Consider the following 27,965-nt stretch of genomic DNA (forward strand, 5'->3'; position numbering starts at 1 on the left):
CAAAGGGGTACAGGCAGCCTATGGAAGCTAGAAGGGACAAGAGAACAGGTCCATCTCTAGAGACTCCACACAGAAACACAGCCCTGTAGATGCCCTGATTTTAGCCCACTGAGAACTAATTTAGATTCTGAAAGCTTCAAATAATACATGTGTGCTATTTTCAGTCACTACATTTCTGGTAGTGATTTTTTTTTTTTTTTACAGCAGCATTAAGAAACCAATACATTCCATTCAGTTACAAGTCTTATATTCTTGCATTCTTTTTCCTCTTCTCCTCACCCTATATTATCTCTTCTGTTTTACTATGTAAATCCTCACTGTCTTTGAAGAACTTGACATCTCATTCCTAATCATCTTCTTGCCTTCACTCCATCTTTGACACTTTAGCCAAAGTTATCTTTTGTGGGCACTTTTGTGCATACACAGATCACCTCATTTCTCAAAATTGTAATGGTTTCACCCATCTACAGAATAAAGTTAAAGACTCTACCTGACATTCCACACCCTCAACTAGATCACTTACATGGGTCTTTGAATTAGAATACTGCAATGTCCTTTGTTCATGTCATTCCTTGAAATATCACCTTCCATATTCTCTCCTGAGGCTGAATCCCCAAAAACCTTTCCTTTTAAACCCTCTGATACTCTATGTGGCAGTTTTATATGCCATACACCAGACAGGGTATTCCTCTTTAACCTTTTAACCTTATTTTCTCTACTTACATCCTAACCCTGCAATTTGACTGTTATCTAAGGACATGATTTATATCTCATGCCTTATGCTATTATCAACACTTTGCATTGTTTTACACATACTCAATGGTTGAATGATATTTGGTGCTGATGATAATGGGAAGAATTCCAGAAAGAATAAAATGTTTTAGGGTGAGGTACTAACTACACAATACACATTCAAATAACAATGATATCTTCCCATTTTTGGCTCTAACCTTTGCTCAATATTAAGAAATCCATCCATATCTGAGAACTTTGTGTGGCAGTAAAAACTTTATGTTCCTAATAAGCCATTAATTACGGAGTTGAAATTTATAGCCAAAGATGATATTGGAGGAGAGAAGAAAGAAAAGCTTGAGATTATTTAATTTTTAATTTAAAAAGTATTGAAAATCATGAAGAATGAGAGAGTAAACATCCATGCCTTTGTCATCTAAAACAGTGGTAGTGTGAGACGTTAAAACACAGTTTCATGGGTCTACCCCCCAAATTTCAGATTTTGTAGGTCTAGACTGGGGCCTTTATTTCTAAAAGTTCTCAGGTGATTACAAATGCCGCTAGTCCAGGGACAAAAGACAGGTTTAGAACTACTGATATAGAATTACTAACTGTTAATTTGATGATGTTTCCTTTATTATTACTATTAAATTAAGATAAAATTAAATTGGGCTTCCTCTTTCCAGTCTCATTCTTCTCCCTCCTGTTCCTCCTAACCATAGTCAACCTTCTTCATTATACTCTTAAAAACATATAAATCTATACACAAAACATTGTACTTTTATCTTTCAAAAAGTTTCTGAAATGAAATAGAGTGTGAATCATTTTGCAACTTGCAATTGTATTCAATGTTGTTTTTTAAGATGAATTCATATAGATATGATTCATTCATTTTATATACAATACTACATTCCACATCAAACTGTGTTTATTTGATCCCCAAGGAATGGATGTTTGGGTTGTTTGCAACTTTTGTGCTACTAGAATCTTTAAGAAACATATTTGTATATTCTTCTTGTGCACATGTGCAGCAACTTCTTTGGTTAAATCTTCAAAAAGATTTCAGAAATTTATATCTTTACTAGCAAGGCATGAGAGTCTTCATTAACCTCACATCCTTACCAGCACCTGGTATTATCAGACTTTTTCAATGTTTGTCAATCAGATGGGTATAAAACTATGTATCACTGTTGCTTTATTTTGTAATTTGTATTTTCCTAATTACTAGAGAGAACGAACATCTTTTTATTGTTATTGGCTAACCGGATATCCTCTTCTGTGTTACCTATGTGTACATTTGCCAATATTGACCTTTTTAATTATGGTTTTGGTGTGAGTGTCTATTAATAAATTTTAGAATCAAGGTTAGATATTTCTTTAAGTGACTGGTAAGACTGACTTATCCTTCTGTATATACAGGCATCTTTATACCTACTATTTATCTCAAGAGAATGGTCATAGATCTTCCATAGTTGGGGGATAAGACAAGGATAAGCAGAGGAGAATGATACTTTTAGTTTATTCTCACAGCCTTCAAGGCTACGAATGGGTAGCCAAGTAAGTTAGAAAGAAGCTTCTAAGGAATGGCAAGATATGAAAAAGAGTACCCTGAAGATAACTGGCATCAGAAATAACATGATCAATGTCAGTGTTTCTAATATAGTTAAGAAAACTCTTCCTAGCTAAAATCAGAAACATTCAAATGCTAAAAATCTTGCCATTAAACAAAGGAAAAGGGAGGGCTTGCCATGTAACAGGCACTTTGTAACTGTTCATTCATTTAATCCTTGGCATAACCCTTTAATTATCATTCCTACTTTATCACAGAGCAATCTGATGTTCAGAAAACTTAGATTGCTAGTCCAAGAATATGCAGACCCAGACATTCTCCAGACTTGACCCCAAAGCCTACAATTCTTTATACTACTCCTCACAGGAAAAAGTGAAATCAGCCCTAGTATAAAATACAGGCTCTTTTTTTTTTTTTTTTTTTGACATGGAGTCTTGCTTCATTGCCCAAGCTGGAGTGCAATGGCATGATCTTGGCTCACTGCAACCTCTGCCTCCCTGATTCAAGCGATTCTCCTCCCTCAGCCACCTGAGTAGCTAGGACTATACGCACATGCCACCATGCCTGACAAATTTTTGAATTTTTTGTAGAGATGGGGTTTCACCATATTGGTCAGGCTGGTCTTGAACTCCTGACCTCGTGATCCATCTGCCTCAGCCTCCCAAAGTATTGGGATTACAGGTGTGAGCTACCGTGCCCAGCCAAAATATAATATCTTATGGACTATTCTTTTATACTGAAGGAATCATGGAGACCAAGGGTCCTCCAGTACACACCAAGGGTTAATCTTTGGATCTCATAAGTATGCTTATCTTCTTAATGCATATTTTCATCAAAAGGAATGTAACAATTTCAAAATTATAACTCTAAGAAACAAAGACAATCCAAAGTGGCTGCTAAAAGTTGTTTTTTTAGACTTAGATCATAAGTCTCATAACAAGTTTTCACAGCCAAGAACCACTTATACAACATTAAAAAAAAATCCTATGTTTCAAGGAAAAGTGGATAATTAATGCAGTCTCAAAAATAAGGAGATTCTTCAAGAAAAAGCAAAACTAATTTACAATGATAGATACCAGAACGGTGTTGCCCATGGGTGGTGAGGACTGATTAGGGAATTAGTTATATAGATATATGTACATTTTTAAAAACTCATCAAATTATACATTAATATCTGTGTGCTTTACTGTATGTAAATTTTAAAACATTTTAAAAGCAAATGAATATGTAATTGCTGAAGGTATGTGAAAGTGGAGGGCCATGTGCCAAGTTCCCAGATGCCTGGGTAATGTTGAAACAGGCTGAAGTCCTGATCACTTGTTATGTGCTATTAGGCAGGATAGTTGCTCCCCAGATGGGCAGCAAATCCAGCCTCTGGGGGTCAGTGGCTGTCCTGCCCCAGGAACAACCTGTGGGAACAGAGTCAACCTGAGACTGGGGCATGAGGAAATGCTCGGCATAATTCTTGATCCTAGTGTTTATTCTCATCCCTTTGAACAATTAAAAAAAAAAATCCTCCTCCTGCCAAATACTAAACTCTCTGCCACACTAGCTTTTAAGTAATGAGGTAAAGCTCTTAAACCTAGAACTAAAGGGACCTTTTGCCTTCTTATTAGATCTTTCTGTCCCTTGAGATACAGAGATTCTGTCCAGAGACAGAACAGAGCCAAGCCATTGTGAGCAAAGTCTCCATATATGCTGTTTAAAAACTGCCAGAGACACAAAGGTTACATAGCAGAAAAGAGCCTGCTGTCTTTCCCATGGCAGGGTACGTTCAGTGTTTACTGTTGTTTAACTTTCCATTCCTCCATTTGCCTGGCTTTCCAACATTCTCAGAAGGAGGAAATGGACATTTTCTGACCCCCACAAGGTGAGAGCTCTGCAGTAGGCACTGTCACGTTCCTTGTCTCACTAGGAGTTCAAAACCACCCTGTGTGTTTGAACTTTATGCTGAAACTTTACAGACCAGTCACCTAAAGCATGGAAAGAAGAAACTTGCTCAAGGATTCACTGCTCCTAAGCCAGAACAAGACCAACTCCTTTTTGCTACAAAGTCAAAGCTCTTTCTTTCACCCTCTGCCTCTCTGCTTAAGTGAGAGTAAGCCCAAAATGTCAATCAAAATTTTTGTGTATCAACAAAGGTTATACAAACTGTACTTCATATCAGAATAATTCCTCCACTGTTTATGTTTACCTTTACACAATACACTGCCAAAAATGACTTCAGACCCCTATCTAAGGGTGGTATCCTGCATGACGCCAGGTGTTGGCCTCCAAAGCATAGGCTTACCCCTGGACAATGTTGTTGGATTTGGACTCTGTTAAATCAGGATCAAGTTTGTTCCAGCATTGCCTGTACTTATGATGAGTCCATGTCTCTACAGCCTTGTAAAATGCCTTGCCAATAAAGCTTCCTGATAATTATAGTGTAGAGTAGTGTGCTCATAATGGGTACCTAATACAAACAGGAAAGAAGTAACACAGCAAAAATGGAAAAAAGCAAGTTTCATGCATGAAAACACAAAATAGGCTTTGATATCAAAGGTGTTGGGAGAATGCCTAGTTTACTAGAGCTGAACTAAGTGTTCAGATCACTGCTATTGCCTCTACTGGTCTAGCTAACCACATATATAGCCATTGAAAGCTAGATATCCATATGATTTATCATCAGATATTCAAGAAAAAAGTATGTGTGTATGTGTGTATAAATGTACATACATAATTTCTTTACATTCTAAGTCCTTCACACGGAGAACATAGTTTATTATGTTCGATAGCCAAAACATAATTTTATCTCTAAGTATTTTCCCTTCAAATGGAAGATGTGCCTAAGAAGTTAATCATGTATGAGCACAGATGCATACATCTGTCTCACCAGCAAAACTCCTAGTTGTAGGTATCACCAGCAAAAAAAGACATGACTTCTTCTCCATAGCTGTGCCAGTTAATATTCAATGAAGTAACTGTAGGCATGCCTCAGAGATATTGTGGGTTTGGTTTCAGGCAATGGCAATAAAGTGAGTTACACCGATATTTGGTTTTCCAGAGGATACAAAGTTAGTTTTAGACTATGCTGTAATTTATTAAATGTGCAAAGCACTTGTCTATAAAACAATGTATATACCATAATTAAAAAACACTTTATTGCTGAAAAATGGTAACAATCACCTTAGTCTTTAGCTAGCTATAAACTTTTTGGTGGTGAAGGGTCTTACTTTGATGTTGATGGCTGCTGAATGATCAGGATGGTGGTGGCTGGAGGATGGGGTTGCTGTGGAAATTTCTTAGCATAAGACAACAATGAAGTTTGCCACCATGGATTGACTTTTCTTTCCATGATAGATTTCTCTGTAGCATGTGATGCTGTTTGATAGCATTTTACCCACGGTAGAACTTCTTTCAAAATTGGAGTCAGTCTTCTCAAGCCATGCCACTGCTTTATCAATTAAGTTTATGTAATATTCTAAATCCTTTGCTGTCATTTTAACAATATTCATAGCATCTACAGCAGGAGTATAGTCCATCTCAAGAAACCACTTTCTTTGCTCATCCATAAGAAGCAACACTTCATCTGTCCAAGTTTTATTATAAGACTGCAGCAATTCAGTTCCATCTTCTGGCTCCACTTCTAATTCTAATTCTCTTGGCATTTCCACATCTGTGGTTACTTCCTACACTGAAGTCTCAAACCCTTCAAAGTCATCCATGAGGGTTGGAATCAACTTCTTCTAAGCTCCTGTTAATTCTGATAATTTAACCTCCTTGCATGAATCACAAATGTTCTTAATGCCATATAGAATGTTGAGTCCTTTCCAGAAGGTTTTCAACTTACTCTTCCCAGAGCCACCAGAGGAATCCATATCATCTTACAAAATGAATTGTTAAATAATAAGACTTGAAAGCAGAAATTAGTCCTTGCTCCATGGGCTACAGAATGGATGTTGTATCAGAAGGCATGAAAACGACATTGATTTCCTTGTGCATCTCCATTAGAGCCCCTGAGTGACCAGGTGTACTGTCACTGAACCATAATATTTTGAAAGAAATCATTTTCTCTGAGCACTAGTTCTCAATAGTAGGCTTAAAATATCCAGTAAACTGTAAACATCTAGGCTTTGTTATTCCATTTACAGAGCACAGGCTGAGTTGAATTAGCATAATTCTTAAGGGCCCTAGGATTTTTAGAATGGTAAGTGAGCATTGGTTAACAACAGAATCAGCCTGTCCTTTGATGCTTTGAAGCCAGACATTGACTTCTCCTCTCTAGCTATGAATGTCTGAAATGGCATCTTCTTCTAATAGAAGACTGTTTAGTCTACAATGAAAATCTGTTGTTTAGCTTAGCCACCTTCATCAATTATCTTCACTAGATCTGGATAACTTGCTAAAGCTGCTCCATCAGTACTTGCTGCCTCACCTTGCACTTTTGTGTTATGGAGTTGGCTTCTTTCTGTTAGCCTCATGAGACAACCTCTACTAGCTTCTAACTTTTATTCTAAAGCTTCCTTACCTCTCTAAGCCTTCATCGTATTAAAGAAAGTTAGGGCCTTGCTTTGCATTGGGCTTTGGCTTAAGGGAATATTGTGGCTGGTTTGATCTATCCATACCATTCAAACTTTATATCAGCAACAAGGCTATCTGGCTTTCTTAGCACTCATGTGTTCATTGGAGTAGCTCTTATAATCTCCTTCAATAACTTTTCCTTTGTGTCCACAACTTGGCTAACTGACAGAAGAATCGTAGCTTTTGGCCTATCTCGGCTTTCAACATGCCTTCCTCAATATGCTTATTCATTCTAGCTTTTGATTTAAAGTAAACACTTGAACACTTAGAAAAATCTATAGGGTTATCAACTGGCTTAATTTTAATACTGTTGTAGGGAATAGGAAGGCCAAAGGAGAAGGAGAGAGCCAGCAATGTGAGAAAGGTGAAAGGTGAAAGGTTCGGTGAAGTATGTTCAAGAGAGAATGGAAGGAAATGGAAGTGGCAAACATGGCCTGTATAATAACTCTTTCAAAGAGTTTTGTTCTGGTGATGATCAGAGAAATGAGGTGGGAAAGCAGATGTGTGATCCAGTGAGTGTTTTGCTTTTGTTTTTAAGATGGGAGAAATAGCAGCATTTTTGTATGCTGATGAGCAGATTTGGTAGGCAGGAAAATTTTAAGGATTATGGACATAGAGGACAGAACTACTGAGCTATGTCTTTGGGCAGGCAAACTGAGATGAGATCTGGTATACAAATGGGAGGCTGACCCTTGCTGGTTCAGACAGTTCATCCCAAGAAGTAAAAGGGTAACAGAGTATATGGACTTAGATGCTAGAGCAGGAGAAAGAAGGGAACTTCTCTCATGGAAATATTCCTCTAGTTGCTTTATCTTTCACTGAAACAGTAAGCAAGGTCATCAGTTTAAGAGGGGAGGGGGAGGCAATATAAAGATTTGAGGGGAGAAGAGAAAGGATTAGACTGTAAAGCAATACATGCAAATGAAAAAGAGCTGTTTTATTCCCCACAAACCAATAATTTATTTTAGGAAATACCACAGTTCTCCCCCTTTATACCTTATCTACAAAGCTAGAAAGTATTTCAGATTCTTCCTTTTCCCTCATTCCTCGGTCAAATCAATCATTAAGCCTCCCACACAGAAGTGTAACAAATCCACAAAAAAGACTTTACCAGGTTTTCTGCCAAAAGAGAGTACAAAGTACTCTCTCTGCTTATGAATAAATATGGAAGTTAATTATCAAAATCTATCAAGGGTCAAATTATGTGGCTCTGGGTTAGATATTAAGCAAAGAAAATGGTTCAAACTTACTGTGTGACCACCCAGATTTTTAAATAATCGCAAATATTTCCTGGCATTAAAAAAAATTCACTACCTCCTTTGCATGGCATTAGAAGGCTCTTCTTGATCTTGCCTCTGTCTGCTTCTCTGACCTCACTTCCAGGCACTGGAAATCCTTCTAGTGGACACTCAAACAGTGTAGCAAAGTAATAGACATATTCCCTCTGGTCTCAGTAGGTAAACAGGCAGAAAACAATGGTGCAGAAAGATATAATAGAGACGTACCAATGAGCATTCCCTGTGGATATTAAGTGGCAACTAGTTATATTACATGCAAACAGAGATCTTATGCAGAACAGTATTTACAGCATAATATATTCAAAGTCTTGGCTGGGGGGCAGTGGCTCATGCCTGTAATCCCAACTCTTTGGGAGGCCTAGGCAGGCAGATCACAAGGTCAGGAATTCAAGACCAGCCTGGCAAATATAGTGAAAACCCTCCTTTATTAAAAATACAAAAAATTAGCCAGGCATGGTTGTGGGCCCCTGTAATTCTAGCTACTCAGGAGGCTGAGGCAGGAGAATCGCTTGAACTTGAGAGGTGGAGGTGGCAGTGAGCTGAGACTGTGCCATTGCACTCCAGCCTAGAAAACAAGAGTGAAACTTCATCACAAAAAAGAAAAAGTTTTCTTTTTTTTTTAATTTTTTTTGAAAAAATAAACATGGGGTTTCACCATGATGGCCAGGCTGGTCTTGAACTCCTGAGCTCAGGTGATCCACCCACTTAGGCCTCCCAAAGTGCTAGGATTACAGGCGTGAGCCACCGCACCTGGCGGAAAAAGTCTTTTAATATCTCATTCATTTGCCACCATACAAAGAGGCAGACATCTTCCTCCATTTCTCCTTAGTCTTCCCTTTTTCATGCTGTACTTCCTCTTTTCCCACTGATTCAAGAAAATCTTGAACACCAATTTTTGTGTAAACCTCTGTGTAAACCCAGTCTACATCACCTCTTTTCTCATAGTTCATGTTATTTTTTAGTTCATGAAAGGTGAGGCAAATGATTTTAAGAGATCACTTTAATTAATGAGCACAATTCCTCTTTTATCCTCTGGCTAGTTTTAAGGAAAGAGAAAAATAAACATAGATATATATGTTCTATATAATCAATAATGAAGTACATTAGTATTATGTCTGGTAGGTTAAAGTCTCTCCACAAATTCTTTGATACTACTCTTTTCAAGAGCTGGAGCCTAACTCCCTTCCTTTTGAGTTGGGGTAGAAATTAAAGCCTCACTGCTAAAGAACAGAATGCTGGAAAAGTCTTGGTGATGGACAACTTTGGAGACAAGGTCATATAGAGCACTACTGCTTCCTCCTTGCTCAAATTGCTCACTCTGGAGAAGTCAGCTGCCATGACATAAGGAGACTGAATAACTTATGAGGAGCCCACATGGTGAGGAATGAAGCAATCATCCCAAGAACCTCTTGAAAATGGATGATCAAGCATAAGTCATGTAGCCCCTGCCCACATCCTGACTGTATGATAAACCTGAGCCAGAAGGAACCAAGCTTGCTAAGCCACTCTAGAACTCCTGAGCCACAAAAACTGTGAGATAATAAATGTTTGTTCAGAATCACTTAGTGTAATTTGTTATGTTGCAAGAGATAACCAATACAGCATAGTATTCATGATTATCAAATAATTTGTAATAATTAAATAGATCTAGAATTCTAAATCAAGGTCATTTTCACTCCATTTCACTACTATAAACTGATGCAAAAAATTTTTAAAATTTTTATAAGATTATAATCTCTTGCTCTTTAATTTAAATTCAGCCTAGACTATTAATTTCTATTGTATGATCAAAAGCAAGTGGAGATTTAGTCTAGACTATTAATTTCCATTGTATGGCAGAAGAGAAGCAAATGGAGATTTTTAAAGAAGCATTTAATAAGAAGGAATACAGGATATTTAACGGTTGATAAAGCACTTTACTTATGTAATCTTAGACATTAATAGATGAGTATAGATGTTTGTACATATATATTGAGAGCAGCAATTTCATTAACAATCACCTTTACTCTTTAAGAATACCTGAAAACATGAAAATTATTTTATAGTCAAAATCTATCCCAGGGTCCAATTATATGATGTTGTGTTAGCTATTATACAAAGAAATGTTTTATGCTTATCTGGTTCCAGACCTCTAATATCCATTATTCAGGGACTATGTAAAACTTCTCAAAATTAAATTTATAAATGATCTGTTAAATTAAAAATGTAATACATTCCAAAAAGTGCTGGAATGGTGATCTTGCATCTACCAAATTCCCTATTAAATAAAAAATAGCATTCAGTATGAACCAAATTTTCTTATCATTAAAAATAGGGTATCATTTGGATACACAAAGCCTACCACATTAATTTATTCTTTAGTTTCAAGTTTTTATTCACTCTTTCTTTTTCTTCTTGATCAGTAGCGTAGACTTGGGGATTTCACCTATTACCAATATGTTTTTCATCTGCTGCTCTTAAGAAACATTCTTCTTTTAGGAAAGCAGTTAATATCTTCATAACATATACTTTGTTATTTAAAGGGCAGTGTGGAGAAGGAAAGAGAAAGGATCATCACTATCACAGCCTCAAGTCCAGAACAAATGGAAACTTTGCTGGGCACTTTTGCTTCTGAAGCAAAGCTACAAGAAAGAATACTGTGGGGAATACGTGCAATGAACAATTTATAAGTTTCCTTTTTTTGTTTGTTTGTTTTTTTTCTTTTTTTGGAGACAGAATCTCACCCTGTTGCCCAGGCTGGAGTGCAATGGCAAGATCTTGGCTCATTGCAACCTCCACCTCCCTGGTTCAAGCCATTCTCTTGCCTCAGCCTCCTGAGTAGCTGGGATTACAGGCCCACGCCACCATACCCAGCTAATTTTGTATTTTTAGTAGAGACAGGGTTTCACCATGCTGGCTAGACTGGTCTTGAACACCTAACCTCAGGCAATCCTCCCACCTTGGCCTCCCAAAGTGCTGGGATTACAAGCATGAGCCACTGCACCTGGCAAATTTGTAAGTTTTCACAAACACCTAACTAGCCAATTCTTTAAGACTAAAATAGTTCTAGATCAACCGATATTCTGCTATTAAACTCTGCTTATTTTTGCAGTTATAGTTTCATCTATTTTGACTTAAAATTGAGGGATTACAAATAAAACTGTAACATTTATTTGCTGGAAGTTTACTTGCCAGATTTAAGAAAGCCGTAGTCAGTACTGTGAGTGTGAGATCATAGACAAGGACTCCTTGGCCTCCACCCTCCATGGAGACCAAGCATCTGTCATCAGGAACATTTTTATGTGCTTTCTCCCTTGAGGCTGTGAAATAAACACGGCAGGGTACTTTCATCTCTCCCCACGGATTTCTCTAGCTATCCCAGTTCAGTCTTCCTTCTAACTTGGGTGTTGCATATTGGACTCATTTAACATTTATCTTGCTCCCTTATATAGATATTTAATTTTTGGTGTACAAGATCTACCACTCTATCTCTTCAATTTTTTTTTTTTGAGATGGAGCACTCTGTCACCTAAGCTGGGGTGCACTGGCATGATCTCAGTTCACTGCAGCCTCCATCTCCCAGCCAGGTTCAAGCTGTTCTCCTGCCTGGGCCTCCCGAGTAGCGGGAATTACAGGTGCACACCACCATGCCCGGCTAATTTTTGTTTTTTTAGTAGAGACAGGGTTTCACCATATTGGCCAGGCTAGTCTTGAACTCCTTGCCTCAAGTGATCCACCCCACGTCGGCATCCCAAAGTTCTTGGATTACAGGCATAAGTCACTACACCCAGCCTACCTCTCCAAATTGAAAAAAATGTAAAAGCAAGTATCTTCTTTGCTTCATTAAAAAAAAAAAAAATCTACAAAGTGCAGTGATTCAATAGTTGCTAGTCAAAACAAGATAATTTAGGAGAAATAAATGAAAAGATTTTTAAATGAGCAGACACAATCATAAAACTTAAATTCTAGAAAACATTTACTTTTGCATGCTGTAGTTGGAATTACATATCTGATTTCACTAATGCCTCAATTTGTGATTTTTGGTAGGTATTAATCACTTGGATTCATCAAAGTATAAATCTCATAAAAACTAGCTGATACTTTTTGAATCTTTTTAGTTTTTAAAGGGAAGGTATAAGCTAAAATGCTGATATTAGCTAAAATGCTCTTTTACCATATTGTAATGAATTTATCCTAAATCCTTGATTTCAACTGTCATATTTGCAACAATGAATTGCAAGTATATCACCAAGTATGATAAAATAAAATCAAGATGATAAGATAAAAAGAGAGAAGGAGGAAAGACTTCTGATTCCAAACTGAATTTCTACTTAATAACTGGAGTTGTCATTCAACATTGGTGGTTCAGCCTAGCCTGAAAGACATTATTGGATATAATCTCTAGTTCAGATCAATAAGAAATATTCAGAACTTGCATTATTTCATAACATCCTGCTTTCTACTCCTTGTCCCCTCCTACCCAAATAATCTACAGAAAAAAAAAAAAAATCAGTAGGCTCTGAGTGACAAATAGGGCTCTGAGTAAGAGTTACTATTTAGGGTCAGTTATACCAGTGCAGCCCCTATAAATGAAAAAGAACACTCATCTTCACTATGTCATAACAAGCAATATTTCAGGGGAGGGCAGTATTTCACAAATAGGCCATCTGAGCTAGAGGGAAAGATCTGAGTTTCTCTGTAATTCTTTACTAAACAAAAATGAATTCTGTCTAGTTATAGAAATAATTAATACATGTGACGAAGATAAAAACTGGTCTAAGTTCCAGGTCTGAAAAATCCAGAATTAACTTTGAAAGAAATTTAATAGCAGACCTAAAAATCTGTATACCTATAATTTTTATTTTTTATTCATTATGTCTCATTTGTAGTCATGGTTCTTCTCTGGAGCAGTTTGACTCCGATTAGTATGAAACATGCTCCTGTAACTCCCTTATCCCTGGTAAAGATTTCCTTACAGATTCCTCTGAAGGCCATATAGAGGATGTGACTATGATATATCTCTTGCTCTCTGTCATTTCATTTTTCATTTTAAAAAGTCTGTCTGCAGAGCAGTTTAAACACTAACATTGAAGGACAGCAGGAATACAGTCAGATCTCCTTGTTGCCACCTCAAGTACTGCTTCTGCTGCACACAGCCACCTTAAACACATCAGTGCACCTTCCACTCCAACAAGATCAACAATAATTTAAGTGCTTAGTGCAGAGTCTCAAGCAAACAACAATCAGGAGGGAAGTAGAGTGCAGGCTTCCATGGCAGGCTTTTAAGAAATGTTCTTTTCTCTATTATGACCTCTATAGTCAGAATGCCTGGTTTCAAATCTTGGCTTTGTCTTGGCTTTGTCAGTTTTTAGTTATGTGACTTTGAGCAAGTTCTCTAAATGTGTGAATTCTCAGCTTCCTTTTTTGTTAGGTAGGAATAAGATAATGGGCTACCTCTTATGGTTGTCATGAAGATTAAATGAACTAATACTTGCCAGATCATTAGCACAGTTTTCATAAGATTTGCTCAATAAATATCACACATGTTCACTGTCTCCTACATACAAGGCAGTTATTTCCAAAGCCCTATCCCATACTCCTCAAACTACTCCTTCATATATATACATATATATATATATCTCCATCCTGGACTGGCTCTCTTCTATCCCTTGATCATTCTTTTCTTTCTGTCTTTATTCATTTTCTCCAGCCAGTAGCTCTTTGACCTTTTCAAAATAAATTATTTTAGCTTTCTAACGCTTCCCAAGTTTCTTTTTCCAGGTTCCCATTAACTCCCTTCTCTTGAAGGGAGTAGGGAGAGGGGAAGATTGCAAAAACTTAACTTCTATGATTTTTTTCAAAAATTACCATCACACATGTTTAGTAATATCTATGGTTCTTACTTCTTAAAAAAGCACTGCTGTATCTGTAACACTTATAACATTAATGAAAGGAACTCCCAAACATTTTTAATTAGTTGAAATACTTTACAAGAATAAGAGGCAAATAAAGGCTTAGATATTTCAGTGAATCTTAAAAATCTTCCTGTGTTTTCTGGCTTATGTTATAATTCAGACTTTAGTATTCAATTGTCAACTGCTCCATTCAAACAGCTTTCCAGAGTTGGTACCTATGTCTTTAAAAACCAATGTCACTAAAATGTATTAGGATATTTTGTAAACAATCAATAATTAATGATTCAATAATCACAATTCTCTTTAGGTTCCTGGGTAATTAGTCGGAATGGGTATTGGCTTACTCAATAAGGCTGGACTTAGAAAAAGAGAAAACACCAAATTCATTCTGCCTCATTTATGAGGGAAAATAGAGAAAAACACATTTCTCTTACATTTAAAGTTTGTTAGAGGGTAATCAATAGACTATATTAGGGGATGTGTTGGCTATCCCAGTTACCTGAGTAACTGGCTTTGGTCCCAGTTAGCTGATTATTATGTGGCTCATGACCTCTTCATACAATTCCTATTCCTTGACTCTCTTAAAAGCTCTATTAGTTCTATATTTTCTTTTAAAGAATAGTAACTGATGCACTTCTAATATGCTAGTGAGGGACTTCTCTTCCTGGGTCCACCAGGGCGTGATTTCAAAGGCATGAGTATCCTGGCTCCAGGCCTCTACCTGGCAACCAGGGGTTTTCAAATGTAAAGTTCTTTGTCCGGGTTTCCCTGGGTGGGCTAGGTAGACAAAGCCAGATGAGGCTCCTTTGTCCAAAAAAACCCACTGAAAGCTCTGGGAGGAGGGGGGCTCTGTAACTCAGGGTTGTGGACCAAGCCCAATCCGGTATCAGAGTCAAAGATCAATCACTCCAGATGAAGTTTAAAAGAACTCCTCTCATTGGAGGAGAACATGAATGCGGAGGGAATAACTCAAGGGTTAAAACTCCAGCTGCTCCTACCTATACGGATTCCTTCTCTGGGTCCCCTCCCATGACTGCATAGGAACTGTCTTTCTCTTGGTCTCTGTCTAATAAATTGCTTTTCTGCAAAACTCTTTGGGTCCTTGAACCGCAAACTCACTGCGCCTCTGGGGCCCCTTTCCCCATTTTTCTGTGTTAGAGAGACTAAGAACCTCTTTAGAACTGGGAGCTGAGAACCCTCCCTGGTTACACCAGGAGCTATGTCAAACGCTTCACTCACATGAATGCATTTAATCTTCCCAATAACCGTTTAAGACAGATCGTTTTATTGCTCTCATTTTGCAGATAAGGAAACTGAAGAAAATCAAAGGGATTAACCAGTTCCATTCCAGCTTGTCAGCAGGCAAGTGGTAAAGATGGGATTCAAGCCCAGAGCAAGCACTCTTAATTAGTCCCAAAAGCCTTCATGCAACTTTCGATTTTGGTTTAAAATTTTCATGAGAGAGAGGGTAGTTATGTGTACATACAAAAGCAAACACTACTGTGAGTTTCTTTATACAGATATAAATTTAAAGATAATTCTGGAGTCAAATATTACATCTTGTTTGTGGCCTTGGTTTGTTTCTTGGCCAGCCAAAGTACTTTTTATACTAATAACAGCCACACTTGATATTCTGTCTCTCTTCATTCTTTTCTCTGAAAACGTTAATTCTTAGAAGAAATAATTTTGAACTTGGCAGTGTGGACCTGGGAGGAAAGGGAGCAAGATGGGAAGGAAGGAGAATGGGGAGGGTCAACAAGATGTTTAAAAAGCTGTGTTCTGGAAGCCCTCTCTTGAATAAAGCTACAGATTGAACATCTCTTATCCAAAATACTCAGAACTTAGAAGTGTTTCAAGTTTTAGATTATTTTTGGATTTTGGAATATTTGCATTATTATCAGTTGAGCATCCCTAACAGAAAAATCCAAAGTGATTCAATGAGCATTTATTTTGTGGCTCATGTTGGCACTCAAAAAGTGTCACATTTTGGAGCATTTTGGATTTTCAAATTAGGGATACTCAACCTGTACTTAGTACCCCAGTGAAGCTACTAAAGGTTTTTTAATCTCATGAAATGCTTGGTATAAGAGTCCAAGCCTCATATCAAGTCACCACAAAGTAAAACAGACACCAGCAGGAGAGGATGTGGGAGCACAGGGAGAGACACAAGAAAGCTCAGGAACCTAGCAGAAGTCTAAAGCAGAGCTTTGGGCTATTTGGGGAATCTGTGGCCAAACCCACTTCAATCAGATCTATAAGCAGGCAGCGGGTCCTTGGCTAAGAGTGGGGTTATATATTCATGTAATGAAATTTAAACTGTCTCCTAGTAGAATGCCTAGAATTAAAATGACTGATACGCTATGTGTTGCCAAAGATGTGATGTAAGGGGAACTCTCACACACTGCTGTTAAGAATGAAATATGGTACAGGTACTTTGAAAGAGTTTGGAAGTTTCTCATAAAATTCAACAAATGCCTACCACATGACTTAGGAATTACCCTCCTATGTGTTTACCCAAAAGATGTAAAAGCATAAGTCCACACAAAGATCTGTATGTAAACACTGACAACAGCTTTTTTTCCATAATAGACACAAACTGGAAGTAACTCAAATATTTACCAACTGATGAATGCATAAACAAATTGTGGTGTATCCAGACTACAGAATAAGTCACTCAGCAATAAAAAGGTACAAACTACCTTCACATCCAAGAGTAGGGCTGAATCACACACTTATTAGGCTAAGTGAAAGAAGGTAGATACAAAAGACCACATACTGTATGATCCCATTTAAACGATATTATAGAAAAAGCAAAACAATAGTGACAAAAAGCAGATCAATGTTCGTCAGGATTTGGGGTTAAGGGAGGAGGAGGACAAGATCAACTGCAAGGGGTGCACAGGAATATTTGAGGCGACTGTTCTCCACGTTGATTGCAGTGGTGGTTACATGATCAAATACACATTTCTCAAAATTCATCAAATTGTACACTTAAGCTGGGTAAATTATATTGTATGTGTACTAGTCTGTTCTCACACTGCTATGAAGAAATACCTGAGACTGGGTAATTTATAAAGGAAAGAGGTTTAATTGACACAGTTTCTCATTTCTGGGGAGGCCCCCAGGAAACTTATAATCATGGCAGAAGGTAAGGGAGAAGTAAACACCTTCACATGGTGGGAGGATGGAGTGAATATAAGTAGGTGAAATGCCAGATGCTTATAAAACCATCAGATCTCGTGAGACTCACTCACTATCAGGAACAGCATGGGGGAAACTGCCCACATGATCCAATTACCTCCACTTGGTCCCCACCTTGATATGTGGGGATCATGGAGATTATAATTCAAGGTGAGATTTTGGGTGGGGACACAGCCAAACCATATCACTATGTAAATTATATCTCAATATAGCTATGGCATTTTTTAAAGCTATTTTTTATTTAATTTAAATAATCCTGAATGGCAGTCATAATACGGAATAATGTATATCCTGAGGATACTTTCTGATAGAAGGGGCCATCCTACTCACTTCTTCCTAGCGACTCTGTTGCATTTTCATCAGTTCCCCCAATCCTGACTGTTGGAGAAATTGTTCATGCTATATAGAAAGAGAAGCTTAATCAGGGCATGATTCAGGCTGAATCCCTTTGCCAGTACAAACTTGTTTTGGGGGGCCACGATTTTAAAGTATACTTAATAACTGAAAGCTGAACATTGTCTTCCTAAGTGCACTGAACGTTGTCTTAAGTGCACAGAATCATAGTCTATGGTTTATAACTAGGCCTGCCAGATAAAATGTGAGTTGAATTTGAGTTCGGATAAAAAATAAATAATTTCTTAGTTTAATGATGTCCCAAATAATGCATGGGACAAATTTTTTTTTTAATTTGATATACCTAACAACTATATTAATAACACTATAATAATCAGCCCAGGTATGGCCTTTTCATTTACTCATTCACATACTTAGTAAATTAAACTTATTAATTAATCTCATGTCATTGCTGCAGGCATTTTTAGTTACTATTGCTGGAACTCCCCTTTTTAAGAAGCCATGTCGCAACTTTAAGGCACTGAGAATGACTACTGAGAAGTAACTGACTTAGGACCAGGTAAATTAAATTGGGATTAGCAGACTCAGGTCATCATCAACTTGGTACTTGCTAGAAAAGAATCTCAGGTTCTACCCAGACCTACTGAATTCAGAATCTGCAGTTTAACAAAATCCCCAGGTGATTCCTATGCACAACACAGTTTTAGAAGCCCTGATTTAGAAAGCTGTGTTTTAGGCAAATTCCCAGGGCAATGATATGTAAAATGGATTAAAGGGAAATTGACTTCAAGGATAGAAACACCTTACAAGAACAAGTTCAGGCATTACTTCAAAATCTGAATCATGGTGCATGCAGGTAGCACAAATAAAAAGAAAAAAATATTAAGATCAGAAACATTCTAATAATGAAAAATATCAATGGAGTTTGGTGACAGACAAGATGGAGGGAAAATAAATGTGAGAATTTGAATATAAATCAAGTAGAAGCACCAAGTACTTCTAATATGATTAGCAGTGGTTCCAACCTTGGCCACACATTGCAGTCATTTGGGAGCTTTAACAAATGCAGATACCTGGGTCCCAATCTCTGAGATTCTGATTTAAGGTGAAACCTTGGCATCAGAATTTTTAAATGTTATACCTGATAGCTGGTAAAACATTATTTCTGCGTGTGTCTGTGAGGGTGTTCCCAGAATAGATTAGCATTTGAATCAGTAGACTGAGTGAAAAAGATTCTCCTTCACCAATGTAAGTGGGCATCATCCAATCCATTGAGGGCCCAGACAGGACAAAAAGTCAGAGAAAGAGCATATTTTGCTCTCTCTTCAGAAGCAGGGACAGCCATCCTCTCCCTCTTTTGAGACAACAGAACTTCAAATACTCAGACCCTTGGACTCCAGGACTCACACCAGCAAACCTTCCAGTTTCTCAGGCCTTCAGCCTCAGACCGAATTACACCACAGGCTTTCCTGGTTCTCCAGCTTGAAGACGGCACATTGTGGGACCTCTTGGTCTCCATAATTACATGAGCAAATTCCCATAAATAAATCCCCTCATATACCTACATACATCCTATTGATTCTGTTTCTGTGGAGAACTCCGATTAATACAATTGGTAATCTTTTAGACTTTCCCAGTTGGTTGTAATACACAGTCAGGATTGAGAATACTAAATTGAAATATTCAGTTTAACTGATAATTTATTAACTCTTTTTTCCAAATAAGTGTAAAATGAAGAGGGAACTCAGTGCTAACAGAATCCAAATCTTCTAGATAGAGGTAATATAAACTAACATATTTTCATTTGCCTGTTAAAATTTCAAATTGAAATTTACATAATTAGCATTAGCTATGATTTCCATTTTTTTCAAAACCTCAGTCTGAATGAAATCAGTTAACGACCACTGTAGTTGGATGAGCATTTATGATTATTACTTATAAGCCTAAAACATAATATGCAATAAATTGATTCTAATCACAACCATAATTACATATCTTAAGATAGAATAAGGCCTTCAGGAAGAGGGGAGGTAGAATATGACGTGCAGAAAATTTATTTCCAAGTCGATGGACATAGTGATTATCAGAATTAGGTCCTATAACTAAAACCTAACTAAAAAAATCAAGCAGAACATTTAAGAACTTTATAGATAATTTGTCACTAAAGCATTATTTCATATACATGCAAAGTAAATATAAAAGATTTTCAAAAAGAAAATTATTTCCAATGACCTTTTATGAAATGGAAAATTGGCTTACCTCTTCCCTATGATTCTTAATTGGCATACAAAGAATGCTTTGTGTCTTGTAGCCTGTAATTTGGTCAACTTCTGCATTGAACCGAGGATCCTAGCATGGAAAAAGAAATTCAATTTAATGACTGACCTGTTCAAAGATTGATTCGATTTTTCTGATTTATTAGATTAGAGAAATCTAACCTTGGACTTATCTTGTTACTCTGAGTAATAATTTTATCATTGTGAAAGGCATCATGAAAGTATACATATCGTATTTGTCAAAGATAAATCTAAGTCACTGAGTTTTTTTAAAGCAGCTAGTGTTTATGAGAAAAAAATAGACTCAAACAAATGTTCAGAAATAAAGAAAATTCAAAATATTAACCACTTTAGAAAGCTGTACTTAAATTCAGGAAAAAGTGGCATCTCTCCACCTCTGTAATACAATCTCACAGCCTGATTCTATTGTTCCTCCAGAACAACCTTTTCACTAAATGACTTTACTTCCCTTGTAAGGGCTCTTTTACAGTTTCTCAGCATTTTGTACTTCTATCTCAAGTATTCCTAAGAATTTAAATTTTATATATATATATATATATATATACACACAATCTGATTGAGTCAGATTGTAAACAATCCTTTAATCTTTTGAATTTCCCCTTTTACAGGGCATATTATACACATCCAACAATCATAAAGAACTTCTGAGGCGTAAAATTTCTAAATATGAATTAAAGAACAAAGGTATAGTTTAAATTTCTATTAAACTTTAGATTGGGAAAATCTAAAATTATGCTGTAAACTCTATGAGGGTTTTTTTTTTTTTTTTTTTGGTTCATTACTATATTCCTAGGACAGGAACTCAATCAAAAGCATGTGTTAAATCAATGAAGAAATTCATTCACAAATAATACCACAGTTATCAAATGTGATCATTTTTACCTTACCATATAGTTTTAAGCAAATCTTGTCAGTAAAGGGAAAACGAAAGTAGAGAAAATCAACAGCTACAACTACATGAGGTAAGAGTGGAATGGAAACAAGCATTCCAGAACATAAACATCTGAATGAGTGCTGTTCCCTTCAAAGCAATAGCCTTGGGGAGTTACATGCTAGACCTAATAATAGCATCACTGCTCCGAAAACTCCGCAGTTGGAATTCCCTTCAGAGAATATGGAATATCCACACTGGAAAAGCTCATCCTTTGATGAGCCTTGAAGGTCATTTCTTTTTAAAAAATAAAAATAAATTCGTCACAGTCAAGCCGTGAATGAAGTAAGTGATTACACTAGATTCCATCAATTGGGGTCAGAAATGAGGCCAAATTTTCTCTCAGGAGAAACCTGAGAGGGCCAAACTTAGCTTACAGATAATTTCAGATAATTTCAAAAGAAAAGTTATAAAATGGTGAAAAATCAGCATAAATATTTGTGAGTGACGGGAAAGTTCTTCTTCAAAGTTATATCTGAGACTACATTATAAGGAGTTACAATCTATGGCCATTATCCACTATCAGCAAAACATATACCAATGTATATATATTCTCTAAATCAGCTACTTCTTAAATCAGCTACCTTGACTTACTCTGGCATATCTGAACAGGGCTGGGCAAGCTCCAAACCCTGGTGTATGCCATACCTTATTTGAAAACCTTCCTGGGCCGGGTGCAGTGGCTCAAGCCTGTAATCCCAGCACTTTGGGAGGCCGAGGCGGGTGGATCACAAGGTCAAGAGATCGAGACCATCCTGGTCAACACAGTGAAACCCCGTCTCTACTAAAAATACAAAAAATTAGCTGGGCATGGTGGCGCGGGCCTGTAATCCCAGCGACTCAGGAGGCTGAGGCAGGAGAATTGCCTGAACCCAGGAGGCGGAGGTTGCAGTGAGCCGAGATCGCGCCATTGCACTCCAGCCTGGGTAACAAGAGCGAAACTCCGTCCCAAAAAAAAAAAAAAAGGAAAACCTTCCTGACCTTCTCCTGACTAGCTTCCTCTTTTTCCTTGTCTTCCTCCTCATCTCTTTCACCTTACCCATTCAGGAAATTTCCAAGTTTTTTCCACCAATCAGGTCAAGCATAGAATGTGAGGTCCCATTCCAGCCAATGGAAACTGGACACGGTAGTAAGACGACTGCCTCAGGTTATGAAAGTTACAAATGTCTCCTTGTTTGGGTGTGCTCTCATGGCAAGACTGCAGGGTAGTTACACCCTTTCTGCAGGAAATAAACTAGCCTTGCTGAGTTATCCATTGTCTCGGTGTGGATTTTTCCCGATGTTATAAACCCCTTTCAAACAATACTGTATATTACAAACACTACTGCAGTTTTGTTTTTTTCTGCAAACATTTTCAAAGTTATATGAATTGAGTGGCAGAGAAAACCTTAGCTGAATCTTCCTAATAAAATTTTTATCTTCAGATATTGTCTAAAGAAAACAGACAAGATAATGATATTGATGAATTAAAGAAGTGAAAATTTGATATATAGTGAATTATTTAAAAAACAGTAAGTAAAATATGAATAAAAATACATGCCCAGTGTTACTTTGTTAATAAATATTGGAATTATTAGACAATTTATAAAAAAGAGGACTTAACCCAACTACCTAATCAAGGCAGTAAAGTCTGACAGATGAAAATTAATAGGACTTTTACATCTTTTTTGTGTCTACTGTTAGTTTGAAATCGACGGCAGTTGTGGATTTCACTCTCCGGTGAAGTGGGTAGGAATAAATATATCCTTCAAATTTCATTTGAAGTGAATTTCCAAACTCCTGACATCTCAAAGAGTTTTCCTTTAATAATGTACTCAGTGCAAAGACAATATACATAAAGGAGTTCTAATCCCACTAGGTCCAGTAAACACCAAAGAAAAAAATGGAAAACTACAATCATTGTGATTATTCCTTTAACTCTTTGTTTATGAGAACGTGACAGTATGAAAGAACTCAAAACTTGGATGTCCACTTGCCATAACAAAGTATCGGGTACCAGTATTTCTTCCTGCTGAAGACAACTATAAGACTGATCTGCCATGAGCAGATCAAGGAGAAAGACACGTAAGTCATTGCCATTCAACAATCTGGCTTCTGCCTGAGGGCATTTTCCTGCTTTAGAGAAGGCAGGTGCTACTCAAAGAGAGCAACACTTTGAAACAGAACTGAATGGAGCTCCAAACTTCTGAAGTGGTTGGAATTTAAAAAGCACAGGGGCTGTGCTGGGGGGTTGGAAGGAAGATGGTAAGGAAGTGGTGGCAAGGAGACTGAGTTTCTAGTCACTTTGGGCGTGTATAAGGCAAAAAATCTAAAGGACTAGCAAAAATTACCAAAGGCTAAAAACTGAAAGTGACACCAATTAGTGAAGTGTTTAGAGACAATAATGTCCCAGCCCAGCCAGAGTAGAGAATTTATTCAGCAGCTCAGGCACTGAAACAGGGAAAGACCAATCCTTAGGAATAAGTACTATACCATTTAGTTGGGGGTAGTTCTTAAGACTAAATTCAAAACTAGAATAAATCCACTCTATCAAATAACAAGAGCAAGCCTGATAGGATCAAAAGAATCTGCCAGTAATTTTACTGCCTGCCAGAACAAATCTCATCCCTTTTTAAAGGAGGAGGATATAATCCAAATACAGTGAAACAGTCAATGAGCAGCAGAAAATACAAAACTACCACATATATAAAGAAACAGGAAAATGCAACCCATAGTGAAGAGAAAAAGTAATCAATAAAAAATGACCCCAAGATGATTTGCATGTTGGACTTCACAGATAAGGACTTTAAAGCAGCTACTAAATATTAATATAGGAATTTAAGGAAAAATATAGTGATAACTTCTTTGCAGAAATGAGAATCTCTGCATAAAAGAAAAAACTATTAAAATAGTCAAATGAAAATTCTAGAACTGAAAAGTATAGTGTGTAAAACACCAAGTTCATTAATGCATTTAACTGCCCACTGGAAACCGCTGAAGAGTCAGTGACCCTGAAGATAAAGTATCCATTCAGAAGGACTGAAAGGCAAAAAACAAAAAACAAAAAACAAAACCCACAAAACATTAACAAAGTCTCAGTGTCTTTTAGTACATTATCAAGTGTGTACACACACACACACACACACACACACACACACATATATTTGGAGTCCCAAAGATAATGGAGCTGAAAAATACTTAAAGATTTATAAAGAAAAATTTCCCAAATTGAAGAAAACCTTAAACTTACACACATGGTGTGAAAATGATATGTCAGATGAAACATGTAAGTTGAAAATGATAAAAAGGATGGCTGACCTCTCCTGAGAAAAATAAAGACAAGAAAAAAATGAGAAAACACTTTTTTAAAGTATTGAAAGAAAACTACTATCAACCGATAGTAGTTTATCTATCCAGTGAAAATATCCTTCAAGAATATAGGCAAAATGAAGGCATTTTCAGATAAACTAAAACTGAAAGTATTTTTCAGCACTGTATGTACTATAAGAAGTGCTAAGGGAAATTGTGTCATCTGAAGAGAATCTAAAATCTATGAAGAGCTAGAAATTTGGCTTGAGCGTATGTGTACGTATGTGTATATATATATATATATATATATATATATATATATATGTATGTATATATGGAATAAAGAAGCCTAGTTCTTCATTTCTGGAGAATTAAACACCAACAGAGAAAACAAGAAAAATAATGCATCTTTAGTTGTTGGATGAAATTGGAAGTATCTGTATGAATTATTTGTTTTTAATATAATAAGTAGATAGATGTAGAAATAAATAAAATATAAACGTGTATGTATATTTATATGTTATTTTCCTAACTCTGTCTGCTAATATACCAGCAGCAATGAGCACATCTAGTGTCTTGATCTTGGTTTCTTAGTACCATTCACCCCACTAAAAGAAACCAAGTCTCCTTGGGAAAAAAGAATGATTCTAGGTCTAGGGCAGGGAAAGTGTAAGATAGGTCTCAAACATTCTGATTAGGCAGTAAGTGAAAAAATGGCCCAAAAGTAATGAGGACATAACAAAAAGACATAGGAGTCAGTAAATTTCTTATAGTTTGAACATCAGCATAAAGATAATAAGAGATCATAATTCACTAAAAAAAATATTAATCCATGAGTCCATAATAATGCAAATGAATGAATGAATGAGAAGGCAAAACTCTCCCTTATATTAGAATTTCAGCTAACAAATATAAGCGGTATGATGGAGTTGGAAAATCAGTGGATGCTAAAACTGGTCAGGAGGTTATTGAGGAACAGAGTATTTATACTAAGTATCTGCCCATATGATTAATTATTAATTATTAATTAACTATTAATCCCATATGTACTTATTAATTACAATGGGAAAAACTGTACCTTTATATTGGAGAAACCAGGTGGATATCACTTTTAAAAAGTTAAGAAATTTAACATCATCAATACTTACATCACATAAATATGCCTCATAATTAAACATGTTTCTGGTCTTTGTCCCCAGTTTCTGACATAGACCCCCTAAATAGCCAAGTCAATTCTAAGCAAAAAGAACAAAGCGGGAGGCATCACACTACGGGACTTCAAAATATACTACAAGGCTACAGTAATCAAAACAGCATGGTACTGGTACCAAAACAGAGATATAGACCAATGGAACAGAACAGAGGTCTCAGAGGCAACACAACATATCTACAGCCCATGGGATTTCTTGAGTGACACTAGTGTATTTCGACATTTGCAACAAGCCATTTTCAACCATACTCAAATTCAGGCTAATGAGGTGAGCCCTAGAAAGCTTCAGGATTGGGACTGGGAATCAGAAAATGCAACCTTGTGACTAGAGGTTTAGAACTTCCAGTCCCACCCCCAACCTCTGGAGAGGGGAGACAGGCTGGAGATTGAATCCACTCACCAATGGCCATTAATATAATCAATCGCACTTCCATAAAGAAACCTCAATAAAAAGTTCAGAACAATGAAGTCTGGGGGAGTTTCCAGGGTGATGAACATATTGATGTGCTGGGATGGTGGGATTCTAGAGAAGGCATATAAGCTCTGCCCCCACCCTCACCTCCCATACCTTGCCCTATGCATCTCTTCCATTTGGCTGCTCCTGAGTTGTAACCTTCTAAATAAAACTGTAATCGTAAGTGTAGTGCTTTTTTGAGTTCCATGAGTCTTTCTATCTAATTACTGAACCCAAGTGGGGCTATCACTGGAACATTTGAATAGGTAGTCAGCCTGGAAGAAGTGTGGTAGTCTAGGGATCCCAATTGTGGCTGATGTCTGAAGTTGGGGCAGTCTTGTGGGACTGAGCCCTTAACATGTAGGATCTGTGCTAACTCCATGAAGTTAAGAATCAGAACTGAATTGAGTTGCAGGACACTCAGCTAGTGTCAAAGAATTGGATAATTAATTAGTTGTTGTTTAGTTAAGATGTCAACATTAACGTCTATGGTATTCCAGCTAAAAGGGCTTAGCTTGAATCTATTTGTGAAGGACATTCTACAAAATAACAGGCCTGTTCCCTTCAAAAATGTCTAAATTTAAAAAGATAAAGGAATGCTGAGAAACTGTTTCAGATTGAAAAGAGAATAAAAAGACATTACAACTATGTGCAATATGGAATCTGAATTAGATTTTGGATTGAGGGGAAATAACTCTAAAGCTTATTAATGGGACAACTGATAAAATGTTGACTATGAACTATTAAATAATAGTCTTGTATCAGATTAGATAACAGTATTGTATCAATATGAAATTTCCTGATTTTTATAATTTTATTATGGCTAGGTAAGAGAATATTCTTATTAGAAAATGTACACTGAACTATTTAGTAAAAGCATATCTTTAGTTTATTAAATCATTCAAAAAATATGCATATATTACTTATGTGCATTATAGAGAAAAAGAGAGAAAATGATAAAGCAAACGGGGCAAAAAACAACTGGAGAATCTGGGTGAAGCGTGTACAGCAATTTCTTATACTGGTCTTACAACTTTTCCGTGAGTTTAAAACTATATCAAAATAAAAAGAACAGAGAAATTAAAGGAAACAACACAGAAGTCTTGACAAATTATAAGGCTGGTTTTCTTCCATAGAGTGAAATTTTTAAGATAATGCCTGAAAGTGATTAGAACATTGAACAAACATAGATACAGCAGTTCCCAAACTGTGTTCCTAGGGGCACAATTACACCACAATTAGTAAATTTGCCTAAGTTATAACAATAGCTAGGAGTTTTCTTTTTCCTATAAAAGTCATTTGGAAATAATTTTATTCATCTGAAATTCACTTGAAACAGTTCGTATTTCTTTAAAAAAAAAAAAAATCTTGACAAATAATTGAAGTAGAAAGTAAGACCTGCACGGTGAGAGAAAGCGAAAATTTGTTTCTCTGGAGAAAAAGAAAAATGAAAGGGAAAGGTGAAATGGGGAAGGGAAGAATAATAGCTACATGGTCAAGGCCACATAAGTGGCAATTTGACCATTTCCTAGGACCCTCCAAGTTTTCTCTCTAGAAATCATGGTTCACATGGAGTGTCTGTCCTGGAGTAGAAATAGGAGGTGAGTCTGAGTTTTGCATTCTGATTGACTTGGGAGAAGGAGAGATGTTTTGACAATGTAAATCCTTAAGGCATAGGAATCATGGAAAGATTTAAGACTTCTTTAGGACATGGAATGGGGTTCAAGGCAATCCTGTGTAGGTACTAGATGTGATAGTTTTCATATAAAAGGAAAATACCAAGCACTTTATATAGTAGTTCTGATTATATATCTTACTATTAATACTTTCTTAGTATAAGTGTTAATATCTTATTAATAAATGTGTTAATATATTCTTGTTACTCATAAATGCTGTGCCAAGCCGGGTGCAGTGGCATACATCTGTGGTCCCACCTACTCAGGACCATGCCCCTCTTCTCATGCAGTTGAAGTGAGTGGATCGCCTAATCCAGGACTCCAATCTGGGCAACACAGTGAGACTCTGGCTTAAAATACATACATACATGGTGGGGCACATTCAAGGTGGCTGCATGATGATGGGCTGATGCATGAGACCATGCGTGACTGAACATCAATGTACAGGTAGCATTTACCAACTAATTTTTTCATTGGTATTTATGATCTACATGAGA

General features: G+C 36.7%; 1 protein-coding gene across 7 annotated transcripts in view; it reads right to left on the reverse strand.

Moving 5' to 3' along the window:
- Window positions 1-27,965, reverse strand: part of PDE5A (phosphodiesterase 5A) — a 127,695-nt gene that overhangs the window by 75,835 nt on the left and 23,895 nt on the right. For all 7 annotated transcript variants that reach the window (XM_017497566.2, XM_037727502.1, XM_017497565.2 and 4 more), the window contains exon 3: window positions 19,872-19,961. In XM_017497566.2, coding sequence (XP_017353055.1) covers window positions 19,872-19,961 — 90 coding nt within the window. The remainder of the gene's footprint in view (window positions 1-19,871; window positions 19,962-27,965) is intronic.

The sequence above is a fragment of the Cebus imitator genome, unplaced genomic scaffold (genome assembly GCF_001604975.1).
Source record: "Cebus imitator isolate Cc_AM_T3 unplaced genomic scaffold, Cebus_imitator-1.0 Scaffold233, whole genome shotgun sequence".
Lineage (NCBI taxonomy): Eukaryota > Metazoa > Chordata > Mammalia > Primates > Cebidae > Cebus > Cebus imitator.